Raw genomic sequence first — 16,950 nt, 5'->3', positions numbered from 1 at the left:
TCACACCCTCACCCCCTCACCCTCTCACCCCTCACCCTCTCACCCTCTCTCACACTCACCCTCTCACCCCCTCACCCTCTCACACCCTCACCCCCTCACCCTCTCACCCTCTCTCACACACCCTCTCACTCCCTCACCCCCTCAGACTCTCTCCCTCTCACCCTCTCACCCTCTCACCCTCTCTCACACTCACCCTCTCACCCCCTCACCCCCTCACCCTCTCACCCCCTCAGCCTCTCACCCTCTCACCCTCTCACCCTCTCACTCTCTCACCCTCTCACCCTCTCACCCATTCACCCTCTCACCCTCTCACCCCCTCACCCTCTCACACCCTCACCCTCTCACCCTCTCTCACACTCACCCTCTCACACTCTCACCCCCTCACCCCCTCACTCTTTCACCCTCTCACCCTCTCACCTTCTCACCCCTCTCACCCCCTCACCCCCTCACCCCCTCACCCCTCTCACCCCTCACCCCCTCACCCCCTCACCCCCTCACCCCCTCAGCCTCTCACCCTCTCACCCTCTCACCCTCACCCCCTCACCCTCTCACTCTCTCACACCCTCACCCTCTCACCCTCTCTCACACTCACCCCCTCACCCCCTCATCCTCTCACCCTCTCACCCTCTCTCACACTTACCCTCTCACCCTCTCACCCTCTCTGTCTCACCCCCTCAGCCCCTCAGACTCTCACCCTCTTACCCTCTCACCCCCTCACCCTCTCACTCGCTCACCCTCTCACTCTCTTACAGCCTCACCCTCTCACCCTCTCTCACACTCACCCTCTCACTCTCTTACAGCCTCACCCTCTCACCCTCTCTCACACTCACCCTCTCACTCTCTTACAGCCTCACCCTCTCACCCTCTCTCACACTCACCCCTCACCCCCTCAGCCTCTCACCCTCTCACTCTCTCACCCCCTCAGCCTCTCAGCCTCTCACCCCCTCACCCTCTCACCCTCTCACACTCTCACCCTCTCTCACACTCACCCTCTCACCCCTCACCCTCTCACACCCTCACCCCCTCACCCTCTCACCCTCTCTCACACACCCTCTCACTCCCTCACCCCCTCAGACTCTCTCCCTCTCACCCTCTCACCCTCTCACTTCTTCAGACTCTCTCCCTCTCACCCTCTCACCCTCTCACCCCCTCAACCCCTCACTCTCTCACCCTCTCACCCTCTCACACTCTCACCCCTCACCCCCTCACCCTCTCACTCTCTCACCTTCTCTCACATACACCCTCTCACCCCCTCAGCCTCTCACCCTCTCACCCTCTCACCCTCTCACCCTCTCACCCTCTCACCCCCTCAACCCCTCACTCTCTCACCCTCTCACCCCCTCACCCTCTCACCCTCTCACCCTCTCACCCCCTCAGCCTCTCACCCTCTCACCCCCTCAGCCCCTCAGCCTCTCACTCTCTCACCCTTTCACCCTCTGACCCTCTCAACCTCTCACACCCTCACCCTCTCATCTCTCACCCTCTCACACCCTTACCCTCTCACCCTCAAACCCTCTCTCACACTCACCCTCTCACACTCTCACACCCTCACCCCCTCACCCGCTCACTCTCTCACCTTCTCTCACATACACCCTCTCACCCCCTCAGCCTCTCACCCTCTCACCCCCTCACCCCCTCAGCCCCTCAGCCTCTCACCCTCTCACCCCCTCACCCTCTCACCCCTCACCCCCTGACCCTCTCACTCTCTCACCCTCTCACCCTCTCAACCTCTCACACCCTCACCCTCTCAGACACTCACCCTCTCACCCTCTCTCACACTCACCCTCTCACTCTCTCACCCTCTCACCCTGTCACCCTCTCACTCTCTCACCTCCTCAGCCTCTCACCCCCTCACCCTCTCACCCTCTCACCCCCTCACCCCCTCACCCCCTCACCCCCTCAACCCCTCACCCTCTTACTCTCTCACTCTCTCACCCTCTCACCCTCTCACCCTCTCTCACACTCACCCTCTCACCCCCTCACCCCCTCACCCTCTCACTCTCTCACCCCCTCAGCCTCTCACCCTCTCACCCTCTCACCCTCTCACTCTCTCACCCTCTCACCCTCTCACCCATTCACCCTCTCACCCTCTCACCCCCTCACCCTCTCACACCCTCACCCTCTCACCCTCTCTCACACTCACCCTCTCACACTCTCACCCCCTCACCCCCTCACTCTTTCACCCTCTCACCCTCTCACCTTCTCACCCCTCTCACCCCCTCACCCCTCTCACCCCTCCCCCCCTCACCCCCTCTCACCCCTCACCCCTCTCACCCCTCACCCCCTCACCCCCTCACCCCCTCACCCCCTCAGCCTCTCACCCTCTCACCCTCTCACCCTCACCCCCTCACCCTCTCACTCTCTCACACCCTCACCCTCTCACCCTCTCTCACACTCACCCCCTCACCCCCTCATCCTCTCACCCTCTCACCCTCTCTCACACTTACCCTCTCACCCTCTCACCCTCTCTGTCTCACCCCCTCAGCCCCTCAGACTCTCACCCTCTTACCCTCTCACCCCCTCACCCTCTCACTCCCTCACCCTCTCACTCCCTCACCCTCTCACTCTGTGACCCCCTCACTCCCTCACTCCCTCACCCTCTCACCCTCTCACCCTCTCACTCTCTTACAGCCTCACCCTCTCACCCTCTCTCACACTCACCCTCTCACTCTCTTACAGCCTCACCCTCTCACCCTCTCTCACACTCACCCCTCACCCCCTCAGCCCCTCAGCCTCTCACCCTCTCACTCTCTCACCCCCTCAGCCTCTCAGCCTCTCACCCCCTCACCCTCTCACCCTCTCACACTCTCACCCTCTCTCACACTCACCCTCTCACCCCCTCACCCTCTCACACCCTCACCCCCTCACCCTCTCACCCTCTCTCACACACCCTCTCACTCCCTCACCCCCTCAGACTCTCTCCCTCTCACCCTCTCACCCTCTCACTTCTTCAGACTCTCTCCCTCTCACCCTCTCACCCCCTCAACCCCTCACTCTCTCACCCTCTCACCCTCTCACCCTCACACCCTCACACCCTCTCACCCTCTCACCCCCTCACCCTCTCACCCTCTCACCCTCTCACACTCTCACCCCCTCACCCCCTCACCCTCTCACTCTCTCACCTTCTCTCACATACACCCTCTCACCCCCTCAGCCTCTCACCCTCTCACCCTCTCACCCTCTCACCCCCTCAACCCCTCACTCTCTCACCCTCTCACCCCCTCAGCCTCTCACCCTCTCACCCTCTCACCCCCTCAGCCTCTCACCCTCTCACCCCCTCAGCCCCTCAGCCTCTCACTCTCTCACCCTTTCACCCTCTGACCCTCTCAACCTCTCACACCCTCACCCTCTCATCTCTCACCCTCTCACACCCTTACCCTCTCACCCTCAAACCCTCTCTCACACTCACCCTCTCACACTCTCACTCCCTCACCCCCTCACCCTCTCACTCTCTCACCTTCTCTCACATACACCCTCTCACCCCCTCAGCCTCTCACCCTCTCACCCCCTCACCCCCTCAGCCCCTCAGCCTCTCACCCTCTCACCCCCTCACCCTCTCACCCCTCACCCCCTGACCCTCTCACTCTCTCACCCTCTCACCCTCTCAACCTCTCACACCCTCACCCTCTCAGACACTCACCCTCTCACCCTCTCTCACACTCACCCTCTCACTCTCTCACCCTCTCACCCTGTCACCCTCTCACTCTCTCACCTCCTCAGCCTCTCACCCCCTCACCCTCTCACCCTCTCACCCCCTCACCCCCTCACCCTCACCCTCTCACCCCTTAGCCTCTCACCCTCTCACCCACTCACCCTCTCACCCTCTCACACCCTCACCCTATCACCCTCTCACACTCTCTCACACACACCCTCTCAGCCTCTCAGCCTGTCACCCTCTCACCCTCTCACCTTCTCTCACACTCACTCTCTCACAATCTCTCACACACTCACCCTCTCACCCTCTCAGCCTCTCACCCTCTCTCACACTCACTCTCTCGCACACTCTCACTCTCTCTTTTCCTCCTTGGAGCTACTCATCTGCACAAAGCACCTCTTGCAACAGGGACTCTCCTTCCAACGGCATTCTGCCGCATTGTCCCTTGCTCCCACCAAAAGACTCCAAACCAGACTACTGAGGTTCAGAAAACTCCTTTCCACAGCTCTCCAGAACCTTCTCTCACATCCCACAATCCTGATCGACTAATGCACATTCCTAAGTTGGACAACATGGCTCCTTAACTTAGCTTAAGCCAAAGCACACTGCTTTAACAGAAAACTGTTGATATAAACTACCTCAGAGCACAGCAGTGAAAATCTTAACCAGGGACTTACACTGTTAAATGCAAGGTGGTGCTTTTGAGAGTACTGATGGGGGTAGGACATGCACCGTGAATAGTAGAATTCTTGGGAACTTTGGGGAACAGAGAGAACTTGGTGTCCAAAGATTATGGAAGGTGGCAACACAGCTACATAATTGGTTAGGAAGGCATATGGAATACTGGCCTTCATTACTCTGGGCGTTGAATAAAAGAGCAGGAGGTTTCTGCTCAATCTTTATAAAACACTGTTCAGACCTCAGCTGGAGCACAACATGTAGTTCTGGTTACCACACCTTGAGAAAGATGTGATGGTGCTGGAGAAGGTCCAGTGGAGACTCAGCATATGTTGCCTGGAACGAGGTGTTTTAGTTATGAGGAGACACCAGGTTTGTTTCCTGTGGATCTGAGGAAGTTAAGAAAGGACATGACTGAGGTAAATAGTACTGGGAGTGTTTTAAGGGAGTAGACTGTAAGAAACTTCTCCCGCTTCAGAGGTAGGTAAACTAGAGGACATAGATTTAGGTTAAAGGGTAAGAGATTTAGATGGGATCTGGTGGCAGACAATTTTTACCAAAAGAGTGATGAGTACCTGGAATGCAGGCTCTGAGAGAGTGGTGGAAGCAGAGTGGCAGACAGCATTTCAGACATGTTGAATTATCTAGTCTGTGGGTTCCATACTGGAAAATGGGGTTATTATGTATGGATGGCTTATTCCAGGCTGTGTGACACTATACAGTTTAAAGTATTAAACACATGGATAATTTACTCAGAAAATGGAGTTAATACAAGAAGTGGTAAAAAAGAAACTACAACAACTATTCCAAATAAAAGTACGAAAATTGCAGTGCACTAGTTAAGTAGTTGTGTATAAGATATGTGTATAAAGCAATCCCGGTACAGCAGTGTGGTTGCCATGTTGATTGACGGGGGAATTACCCAATCATCTTCACTTTATCTAGCTATAACATTGTTAGGAAATGTCGTCTTCACAGTATTGGGAAGCATTGGGCCAGTGTGCACTGATATTATTTCTTTTAATGTAGGGAAATAGAGGATCAACTCTCGCGTTTGCTTTCATTCAGCAACAGGAAGAATAATGACCCTGGGCAATGATCAGACTAGGAAGCAATGTTCTTCCAGTTTTAACAAAAATAATTAACATCTTCTCCGCTGTAAATTCAGTACTGTGTGCTTCACCTTTCCTGTTCCTTTATCTTTACCTAGAATTGAATATCCCTGACGACTTCATTCCCAATGTTTATCTTCAACTTGATCAGCACCTCCAGGTAAAGCGCTTAGAATTGTGTTTAATTTAAAGAACAAGAGACTATAATTCTTGTCACCCCAACAAGCAATATTAATAGGCTTGTTCCTGTTAAAAGTATAAAACACTTGGATCTAATATTAATAAAAATGTGAATTTGTACTTTATTATCTGGATAAGTGGCTAAGTTCAGAACAATAGAAAATGTTCATTTTACAATATCAATACTTAATTTAAACATCGGGGAACTTATAGGGAATATTGAAGGTAACTGCAGATCAGTTCATGTTGACTCCTTTAGTCTAATCCAGACAGCTTGGCATTTTACGTTGCCCCATAAAGATAACATTGCTAAATTTACTCCCGTCAGTGAAATCGAAACTTTCCACTTTGGGGGTGTAGAAAGTCAAAAGATTGTTATGTCTGCTTTTATATCTTTTGCATCTAGTAAGCTTTCAGTAGAAGTTATGTGAGCACAGTTTTTGTCACAGAGTTCACTGCAGGGGCTCACCCACTACTGGTCATTTTGAAAACCTTTTATTTCAGTTGTTTAACCCTGGGATAAGTCAGTACACAGAATTGGTCACTTCATATCATTCTCACTAGCTGAATATGTAAAATTTCTGGGAGAGCCACACTGATACCAGCCCATCTTTATAGCCTGGGCAGTCCATTAAAACAAGCGAAAAAAACAACACACACTTTCTGTAGCTATTTGAATTTTAATTGTGCTATTTTAATGAAAATAGAATAAATTATCTTAGTCCAGGGCACTTATTCCATACATTTGCCCTGAAATGCTAAGGTAGTACATTAACATTTACAAGTATGTCTTTTTTGTGGAAAAATATCCACAACATTAGATAAATGGAGGAGGAAATTAATGACCTGAAATTATCAGGTTGATTGGCTAAAAGTTTGTTTGAAGAGGTGGTTTCAGTGTGTGGTTGTTAAAGGAGGAAGCTGGGGTAAGAATACAGAGGAAATTAGAATGGGAATTCCAGAGTAAGAAAACCAAGACTGTAAGTGGGCAGTTGAAGTGTGAAGGGAAGGGGTTTGTGTATAATGCTGCAATCAGAGGGTGAACGTCTGGACTATATTACAGAGGAAAGGAAAAGAACGGTCATAATGGGGAGTTAGACATATGTGAGACAATTGACCAAGCAGTGTGGCAGAATTTACAACACAACACCCAGCTGCTAAACTGAATTCATTCACACAAAATATTTACATCTTCTGTCATATGTTATCAGCATAATGTATTCATTTTAGGTTTATATTTCCTTATGACATAGAAGGAGGCCATTTTGGTTCATTCAATCTGCACCAACTCACAATCCCATCCCCACACCAATTTTTCTTGTAAAATATTGCGGTAACATTCCATCAAATTTCCACTCCCTCTCCACCTGAGGCTCTACCCTACCATTCACCTTCACACTAGAAGCAATTTACAGTGTCCAATTAGTCTTTCACAATGCACTCAGTAACCACTTTATTAGGCAGACCTGCTTGCTAATGCAAATGTCTAATCAGCCAATCCTATGCCAGCACTCTATACTTGAAAGCATGCAGACACAGTCAAGAGGTTCAATTGTTATTCCTAAGAATAGTGAAGAAATATGATCTAAGTGACTTTGACCGTGGAATGATTGTTGGTGCCAGATGGGGTGGTTTGAGTATCTCAGAAACTGCTGATCCCCTGGAATTTTAATGTACAAGAATCTAGAATTTACAGAGAATGGTGCAAAAACAAGAAAAACACCCAGTGAGTGGCAGTTCTATGGGCAAAAATGCCTTGTCAGTGAGAGAGGTCAGAGGACACTGGCCAGACTGGTTCAAGCTGATAGGAAGGTGACAATAACTCAAATAACCAAGCATTACATATGTGGTGCAGTAGAGTATCTCTGAATGCACAACACATTGAACCATGAAGTGGATGGACTACAGCAACAGAAGACCATGAACATACTCCCAGTGGCCATTTTGTTAGGTGCAGGAGGTAACTAATGAAGTGGCCACCGGGTGTACCTTTAGGATTTGGGAAGAAACTGGAGTACCAGGAGAAAACTCACATGGTCAAAGGGAGAATGTGAAAATTCAGTTCACACATCACAAGAAGTCACTGCAGCTATGAGGCAGTAATTCAATATCACCTATATATAAAGGATGGTAACAATTTTGAGCTGCCACAAAGCAGTTCTACCTATCAAATATCAATAATAAATTTTCACTGTTATGAAATCAAGTGAAACTTAATTCTTCATCCTTTATTTCCTCCATTAAAGATTCAAGAAAGTAGGTGTAATGTTACGAGTTCAGAGAGGATATTCAGGCAAACGAGTATAATAACATTGTAGAAGTTCACAGCGTACTAGGAAACCATCATAATGCATGGATTGTGTCAATGTGTTTTCGAGAGTTAGAACAAAAGATTGACTTAAGATGATAGTAAATGTATGTAAGCAGAGAACAAGAACAGGCCCTTCAGTGCACAATGTTGTGCAGAACTAATTAAACTAGTAATTAAATGGTTAACTAAAATTCTTTCTACCTACACGATATTCATATCCCACCATTCTCTGTATTCATCTAAGTCTTTCAAATTCTTTCATATTCACCTCCGCTGCCACCCTGGCAGCGCATTTGGGAAATGAAGAAATAAAAGCTCATGAAGCATTCTTAGCACAGGAACAGTTCAGTAACCAAACAGCCAGGAAGATGAGCTGATTGAAAAGATTTACAACACGGAGGAATTTCCATTTCATTAACTATGTCTCATGATAAGAGTTGGATGCCTGCCTATTTCAGCAGTTGAAAAGATTAAATTAAAAAGGATAGAAAATATAATAATTAAAATGTAGTTTTAAAGTTTTTGCAAGTCAATAACCTGTATATGCATTTATATGTGTATAAATGCATGTTTACTTTGTTCATAATGAATTTTACATGCAGGAATTTTTAAAGGTAACCCTAGAAGCTCAAAACTCATTGGACTAAGGGCATAATTTTTCATTTTGCTAAGTAACAAAGAAACAAAGTTTTCAAATATTGTATAACATGACTTTTTGATTTTGTTTTGGAAATATTATATTGCCAAATATTTTATATTTATCATAAACAGTCATAGGCGGACACCTAGGCTTTATGGTTACAAAATATTCCAAATGATGAAATTACTTTGATACAGAATCATTTTCATATGGATATAGGTTACTGCTTTCCGAAAGCCAGAATTACTATCTCTGCTCTCCAGCTGCAATGACATTTTTTGATTTGGCCCCAGTGCTTCACTCTTTTACTGCTCTGTGAGCTGTATCACCCCTGCACAGCTCGAAGTTCCCTATCCCTGTTTACAATCATCTTTTACGGTTTGGTCTGAGCAGCCAATATAGCATTCTTCTTCCTTTCTTGGTCCCATCACCTTCCTCCCTCAATCTGTTTCCCTCTCCTGCTTTCCACTTTCCCTAACCTCTGTGCTGTTCTGACGCACCGCTGTCCCATCTAGAAACCCGGTTCATTATGTGGTGTAACACCATTCAGATCATTATGAGAAGTAGATCATGTTTGACAACTCTACTGCGGTTGTTTAAGGGTAAAACTAGTAAAATAGATGAGGCGTGGAGCGGAAGATGTGGCGTATTACGATTTTCAGAAGGCTTTTGGTAAGATCCCATGTAGAAGGTTGTTTGACAAGGCCAAAACACATGGAATTGTGGTTAACAAACTGATACAAGTTGAAATTTGGTTAACAGCTTGAAAGCAGAGTGGATTATTGGATGTTTCGTGGGTTGGCAAACTGTTGACTAATGGGGCATCATGTGGACAAAATCTTGAGCCCAAGCTGTTTGGAATCTGTAAACAAATTTAACTGATGGAATCAAATATTATATTTCCAAATCTGCCGATAGTATAAAACTAGATGTGATTGTACATAGGGACAAAAATATAAACTGAATTCAAAGGGTTATAGACATGGATAGACAAAGATGAGAACATGGCAGATATGCCATAATGTGGAAAGCTTTGGGAACGTTACTTTGGTGCACAAAATTGAAAGAGAGTACTTCATTAATGGTGGGCGATTGGGTTATATTGATGTTCAAAGATAGCTAGGTTCCTTGTATGTTAGCACAGTGAGCTAACATACAAACAATTAGGAATGCAAATGGTATGATAGTCTTTATTGTGGGAAAAATTGAGTACTAGTGTTAAGATCACTTACAACAATCATGTAGGTCTTGGTGAGACTGCATCAGGAGTATTGTGTAAGTTTTAGTTTACGTATCTGAAACAAGGATATACTTGCCATATCATTTCCTGGGATGGAGTAATTGCTGTACAATGAGAAATCAAATAGAGCAGCTCTGCATGCTCTAGAGTTTTAAGGTGACCACATTGAAACTTGGAACATTCTTAGAGTGCTTGAAGTAGTAGATGCATAGAATCTATTTTCCTTTGCTGTAAGGGAAAGGGCAGGACATTTAGGAGAGAAGTTCCTTACTCAAAGGGTGGTGTATCTTTGGAATTCTCTAACACAAGAGCTGTGGAGTCTCAGTAGGGGGTTGAGTTAATATGAAGCAGAGATCCATCAATTACTGGATATCAAGTGAATCAAAGCTTCTTGTGGATAGTGCAGGAAAATGGTGCTAAGATAGAAGAACAGCTGCAATCTTGATGAACCGAGGAGAAGGTTTGAAGGGCCAGCTGACCTGCTCCTGCTCCTGCTCCTATATCTAATATTCCTTGGAGGTTATATCCTTTCACAGCACTACAAGCATGATTACAGCATGCTATCTCATCCTCCGTCAGTCTCTTTGATTTTTCTTTGAGAGCCCTGTCTGTTATTTTCTCCCATTTTAGTCATTGCACCATCTCCTTGGCCTCAGACTGCTCTCTCTCCCACTCTATAAATTCATTTGCCCTGGCCTGGCCTAATCAGCATTCAACTAAAGAAACTTCCTGACTAAATCATGAATTTAATTGAAAATAAAGGTCTTATTAAATCCAACATTGATTTAGTCTTGGCAACTCTGGTTATTCCAAACTCTTTTTTTTGGGATATTGTAAAGGATTTTGCCCTGATGACTATGGTAGTAATAGCATACCAAAAAAAAACTAAAGTGGCGGGAATCTAAAACAATTCTTTTATTCATTTCAGAAATTGAATCTGTCGTTGATATTGGATTACATCTAAAACAATGTTATTGTTAATTTGCCAATTGCAGAGAGCTATTTTCTACCACTCCTAGAAAAAACACAACTACAACTCACCTTTGTAGATGAAAACAAGAATTATATATACTATAGCCCAAAGACTAGCAAGGAGGCACCGGTGACCATGGTGATATATTTCGGGCTGCTTACAAAATTTCCAAGCATGCCTCTTTTAAATTACTCTGACAGCAATCTGCAGCATGCAATTTTCCTTTAAGCAAAGTACTTTTGAACCGTCTTAATGATCTAGTGATTTCATGATCTTCTGAAGGACTCAGCAGACTTAACTCTCAACAAGCAGGTACATCACCTTTAAGTGGACAAAGGTACATCATTATGGCTGGAAGGGAGGGAAGAGGGGAGGACTGTCACTGGAAGAATGGACAGAAAAGTGTCAGATGGAATACAGTGCTAGGAAATGTATGATGATGCATTATGATAAAAGGATCAATTGTACATACTATTATCTAAATGGAGAGAAGGTTCAAACATCAGAGGTGCAGAGGGACTTAGGAGTCCTCGTGAAAGACTCACAGGTTAATTTACAGGTTGAGTCTGTGGTAAAGAAGACAAATGCAATGTTGGCATTTACTTCAAGGAGATAAGAATATAAAAGCAAGGAGATGATGCCGAGCATTTACAAGACACTAGTCAGGTTGCACTTGGAGTATTGTCAACAGTTTTGGGCCCCATATTTCAGAAGGGGTGTGTTGTCATTGGAGAGAGTCCAAAGGAAGTTCACGAGGATGATTCTGGGAATGAAGGAGTTAATATATGAGGAGTATTTGGCAGCTTTGGGCCTGTACTCACTGGAATTTAGAAGAATGCGGTGGGGGCGGGGATCTCTTTGAAATCTACTAAATGTTGGAAGTATTAGATAGGGTGGATGTGGAGAGGATGTTTCCTATGGTGGGGGTACCCAGAATTAGAGAACACAGCTTCAAGAGGAACAACCCTTTAGAACAGTGGTAAGGAGGATTTATTTTAGCCAGAGAGTAGTAAATCTGTGAAATTTAAACCTGTGAACACTACCTCACTTTTTCAATATATATTTCTATTTTTGCACGAATTTTAATCTCCAATATATATAAACTGTAATTGATTATTTTCTTCTATATTATGTATTGTTTTGAACTGCTGCCGCTAAGTTAACAAATTTCACAACACGAGCCAGTGATAATAAACCTGATTCCGATTCTGATTCTCAAGGCTGTGCCACGTACGGTGGTGGAGGCCAATTCTGTTCGTATATTTAAGGTGGAAGTTGATCGTTTCCTGATCTATCCAGCGTCTTGTTAGCAACTGTACAATCACTGGAAACCAAGACTAAGGGCAAGATTGCTGTTTCAGAGGGAAATGAGCATTTGCTGTGTTCATGGAGACATGACTCACTCCGGAGATGCCAGATGTATCGGTAAGACCCAAAGGCTTCCCGATGCACAGGATGGACCAAACTACTGATTCAGAGAAGGCAAAAGGTGACGTTCTGAGTTTCATAAGAAACTCTTTGTGGTACTCAAATGTGGTGCCTTTATCGTAATCCTGATTCCCCCAACCTGGAATATCTAATGACTAAGTGTCTACTTACCAAGAGAGTTCTCCTCCATGACTCTGACCGCAGTTAACATATCACCAAAAGCTGATTGTAATCAGGCACTCAAGATATTGAGCACTGCCATTACCAAACAAGAAAGGGTCCACCCAACACATTTCAAATCATTGTCAGAGACTTCAATCAGGCTTGTTTGAAGAAATCTCTGCCCAATTATCATCAGCATATCACCTGCAGCAACAGGGGTCCCAACACTCTATACTATTGGTATACTATGATAAGGAATGCCTACCGTTCCATGCCCGGACTGCATTTCAGAAAATCTGATCACTTGGCCATCCCTTTCCTCCCTGCATACGGACAGAGGCTAAAGAGCAAAGTTCCAGAGATAAGGACAACAAAGTTCCAGGGATTAGGACAACAAAGAGGGAGGCAGAGGAACAGCTAAGGGATTGCTTTGAGTCAGTGGACTAGGCCATGTTCAATGACTCATCAGATTGAATACAACACAGTTGTCACAGACATTATAGAAACAATTGTAGACGAATGTGTCCCCCCAAAATTATTCTGTTTTCCCGTACCAGAAGCCCTGGATGAAGAATAAGATCTGCAATGTGTTGAGGGCCAGATCAGTGGCCTTCAGATCTGGTGACCAAGTAAGATACAATAGGTCCAGGTACGATCTCCAGAAAGCCATCTTGCATGCAAAGTGTCAACTCCGGACCAAACTTGAATCACTGAAGGATGCTTGACAGTGGTGTCAGGGCTCTTACGAAGTGTAACTAAGAGACATAGGTGACTAAAAGATATACCCCTAGATGAGCTCAATGCCTTCTATGTTTGCTTTGACTGTCAAAACATGGAGGAATCTTCATGGACTGCCAGAGTCCCCAATGACCCTGTGATTTCAGTATCCGAGGCTGATGTGAGGGTATCCTACAGGAGGATGAATTCACGAAAAGTATTCAGCTCAGATGGGGTAACTGGCCGAGTACTAAAGAAATGTGCTTATCCACTGACTAATTTGATCACCGATATGTTTAACCTCTTGCTTTGGCAATCTGTGGTACCCATCTGCTTCAAGCAGGTTTCAATTATACCAGTGCCTAAGAAGAATGTGGTAACATGCCCCAATGATTATTGTCCAGTAGCACTTACATCCACAGTGATGAAGGGTTTTGAGCAGTTGGTGATGAAACATATCAACTCCTGTCAGAGAAGTGACTTGGATCTGCTCCAGTTTGCCTACTCATACGACAGGTCCACGGCGGATGCCATTTCATTGGCTCAGCTCTGGAACATCTGGACAGCAAATTTGCCTACATCAGGAGACTCTTTATCGACTACAGCTCGGCACTTGATACGATGATCCCCTCAAAACTAATTAATAAGCTTCAAGACCTTGATCTCAATACTTCCTTATGCAACTGGATCCAGCCAGTTTGGATTGGCAACAGCACCTCCTCCACAATCCCCAACACCACAGGTGATAGAGATTGTGGTGCTCCACGAGGCTGTGTGCATAGTCCCCTGCCCTACTCGTTTTACACTTAAGACCGTGTGGCTAAGCACAACCCCAATGCCATAGTTTAAGTCTGCAGACGTTGGCCGAATCAAAGGTGGTGACAAATCAGCATATAGGAGGGACATTGGAAATCTGGCTGAGTGATTCCACAACAACCTCTTACTCAATGTCAGCAAGACCAAGGAGCTAATTATTGACTTCAGGCGGAGGAAACCACTCCTTATCAGGGAATCAGATGTGGAGATGATCAGCAACTTTAAATTCCTTGGTGTTATCATTGCATAGAATCCGTCCTGGGCCTAGCATGTAAGTGCAGTTACAAAGAAAGGATGACAGCATCTCGTCTTCCTTAGAAGTTTGCAAAGATTCGACATGACACCTACTGCTTTGATAAACTATAGATGTGTGGTGGAGAGTATATTGACAGGTTGTATCACGGCCTGGTATGGAAACACCAATGCCCTTGAACGGAAAATCTTCTGAAACATAGTGGATATGGCCTAGTTCATCGTGGGTAAAGCCCTCCCCACTATTGAGCACATCTACACGGAGCATTGATGCAGGAAAGCAGCATCCATCATCAAGGACCCCCGCCATCCTGGCCACGCGCTCTTCTCCCTGTTGCCAGCAGGAAGGAGGTGCAGGAGCCTCAGGACCCACATCACCAGGTTCAGGAACAGTTATTACCCCTCAACCATCAGGCTCTGGAACCAGTGGGGATAACTTCACTCAACTTCACTTGCCACATCACTGAACTGTTCCCACAACTTACAGACTCACTTTCAAAGATTCTTCATCTCATTTTCTCGCTTTTTTTTGTATTTGCACGTTGTCTTTTACATAGAAGTTGTTTGTCAGTCCTGTTGGCCGTGGTCTTTCACTGATTCTATTACGCTTCTTGCATTTTCTGAGTATGCCTCAATGAAAATGAATCTTAGGGTTGTAAACAGTGACATAGCTGTACTTTGATAGTAAATTTACTTTGAACTTAAAGACATAAATATAATCTTGAGGTAATAGATACCACATACAATAAAAATATTTGAGAGAATACACAACACAGCTTATCCTGTATCATATAAAGCAGTGGTTTTGAATGAAAGGGAAACTTGTTTGCAAATGATAAAACATGCAATCCCCATATGCTTGATGATGTGATGGTTGTTTGTTTTTGAAGGAACTGGGGCTGATTGAGGACTGTGCTGTCTTACAGATACCTAAGAATGCTATTACCCCAAAGTGGAGGCTGCTGACATTGCCAGATATATTTGTATTTAATGTTACTTGCTTTGTGAAATTTCTAGCTAAACTACCTCAATATTATTAAAATCACATATATCTTACGCAGTTTTTGAGCTACCCACTGCTATTGCCTAGCCCCTACCCTGGCATCGGGGGTATCTTTCCATTAGAGATGAGATGACATAAAGAATGAATAAAAATAACATTTTGTGTGCCAGAACTAGATGGATGTTGTGTTCACACACATCAGATTTGATGGAATGAACTCCATCTGGTGTATATTTGACACAATAAGACTATTACATTTTTAGCTCTTTTCCCATCATTTTTCAGTTAAATGTACAGCACAAAAGTTAGCCTTTTATGGAATAAAAATATGAAGTGACAAACATCTGCATTTTTACATGGTTTTTTTTGTACAATCCATAGTGAAAGATAAACCCCTCATCCTGTGTTCAGCAGGCTAATTAAAGAGTTCAGTCTCTGTCACTGAACTTCCCTACTCCTCTCCATGTGGTTCCACTTGTCCATTATCCTGTTCCATTTATCACCTTCCAGCCTCTGTCTCCACATTCCCCCCCGCCCCCCCCAATGTTGCTTTACTTGGCCGTCATCTCCCACCTCACCTAGATCCATCTATCACCTACCAGCCTCTGACTCATCCCCAGACTCATTCCTCGCCCCCCCCACCTGGCTCTCCCCTTTACACTCACTCTTTTCCCTCTACACACTCAGGCCCTGATTCAGTTTCCTAAACTCAAACATTGAATATTTCTTTGCCTCCTCAGATGAGTTCCTCCAGCAGTTTTACTTCCAGTAAACAGCTAGTTTTATTCTTTATAACAGAAATATTACATTAAAGCAAAGTAATATATTTCCTAACAGTATTAATCATTTTTCAAAAATAACCATGTTTTCCTTTTTAGATTATTTTGCCATAGTCTCTGAAGAACCGTGATTTGGCCACTCACATTCACTTGCAATGCAACATTATGCAATTAATTTATGGATGCAGGTTATACTGTGACTGTGGTGAAGTTACTAAGCCTGATGTTACCTCAGAAATTAGTTTCTTTCAAGCCAGCTTAGTATTCTGTCTGTCTCCTATGTCAATAGGAATATCTTGGAAAAAATACCATTGGAATGCACCAACAGTAATAAAGTGGATGAATTAATCACACAAATAGATTTAAATTAATATGAGATGATTTGCATTATGGAAACATCACTGGAGGGGGATCAAGGATGGGAACTGAACATCTGAGAGTATTTAGTATCGCAGAAGGATGGGGGGAAAGAAAGGAAAAGCAGGTAAGGAAGCACCTCTAGTTCAAGAGGAAATCAACACAATGTTGAGGAAGGATATCAACACAGAGGATGTGGGATATGTCTGGGCAGAGCTAAGCAACTCCAAGGGGCCAAACTTGTGAGTGAAGCTTGTACGCAAACTCTCAAAATAAGAAGTGATTATGAAAATCGCGTTAACCCAGAAATTAGAGACATGCTCACAGGGTACAATGATAGCAAGTAAGTTTAACCTACACATAGATTGGACCGGCCAAATTAAGAACAAAACAGTGAAAGAATAATTTTGAAGTGGATATAAAACTGTTTTGTGGATCAATACATTAAGGAATCACCAAATAACAGGCCAAACCGGACTAGTTATTAAGTATTAGGAACGTTTTAATTAGCAGTCTTGTTGTTCAGGACTCCTGGGGAAGAAGTGACTGTAATCTATTTCTTCATTAAAATAGAGGATGATATGGAGGATACTGATATGCGATGGTATGAGATGAGATTTGACTGAAATTGATTAGGAAGTGTTAAC

General features: G+C 45.0%; 1 protein-coding gene across 18 annotated transcripts in view; it reads left to right on the top strand.

Moving 5' to 3' along the window:
• The window catches only part of map3k7cl (map3k7 C-terminal like), a 98,609-nt gene that overhangs the window by 60,719 nt on the left and 20,940 nt on the right, over nucleotides 1-16,950 (top strand). For 16 of the 18 annotated variants that reach the window (XM_063050946.1, XM_063050945.1, XM_063050944.1 and 13 more), the window contains one exon: nucleotides 5,544-5,605. The exons of the other annotated variants lie outside the window; for them this stretch is intronic. In XM_063050946.1, coding sequence (XP_062907016.1) covers nucleotides 5,544-5,605 — 62 coding nt within the window. The remainder of the gene's footprint in view (nucleotides 1-5,543; nucleotides 5,606-16,950) is intronic. 18 annotated transcript variants of the gene reach the window in all.

Source organism: Mobula hypostoma, chromosome 6, assembly GCF_963921235.1.
Source record: "Mobula hypostoma chromosome 6, sMobHyp1.1, whole genome shotgun sequence".
In the NCBI taxonomy this organism is placed as follows: domain Eukaryota; kingdom Metazoa; phylum Chordata; class Chondrichthyes; order Myliobatiformes; family Myliobatidae; genus Mobula; species Mobula hypostoma.
This window is presented reverse-complemented; position numbering and strand designations above follow the sequence as displayed.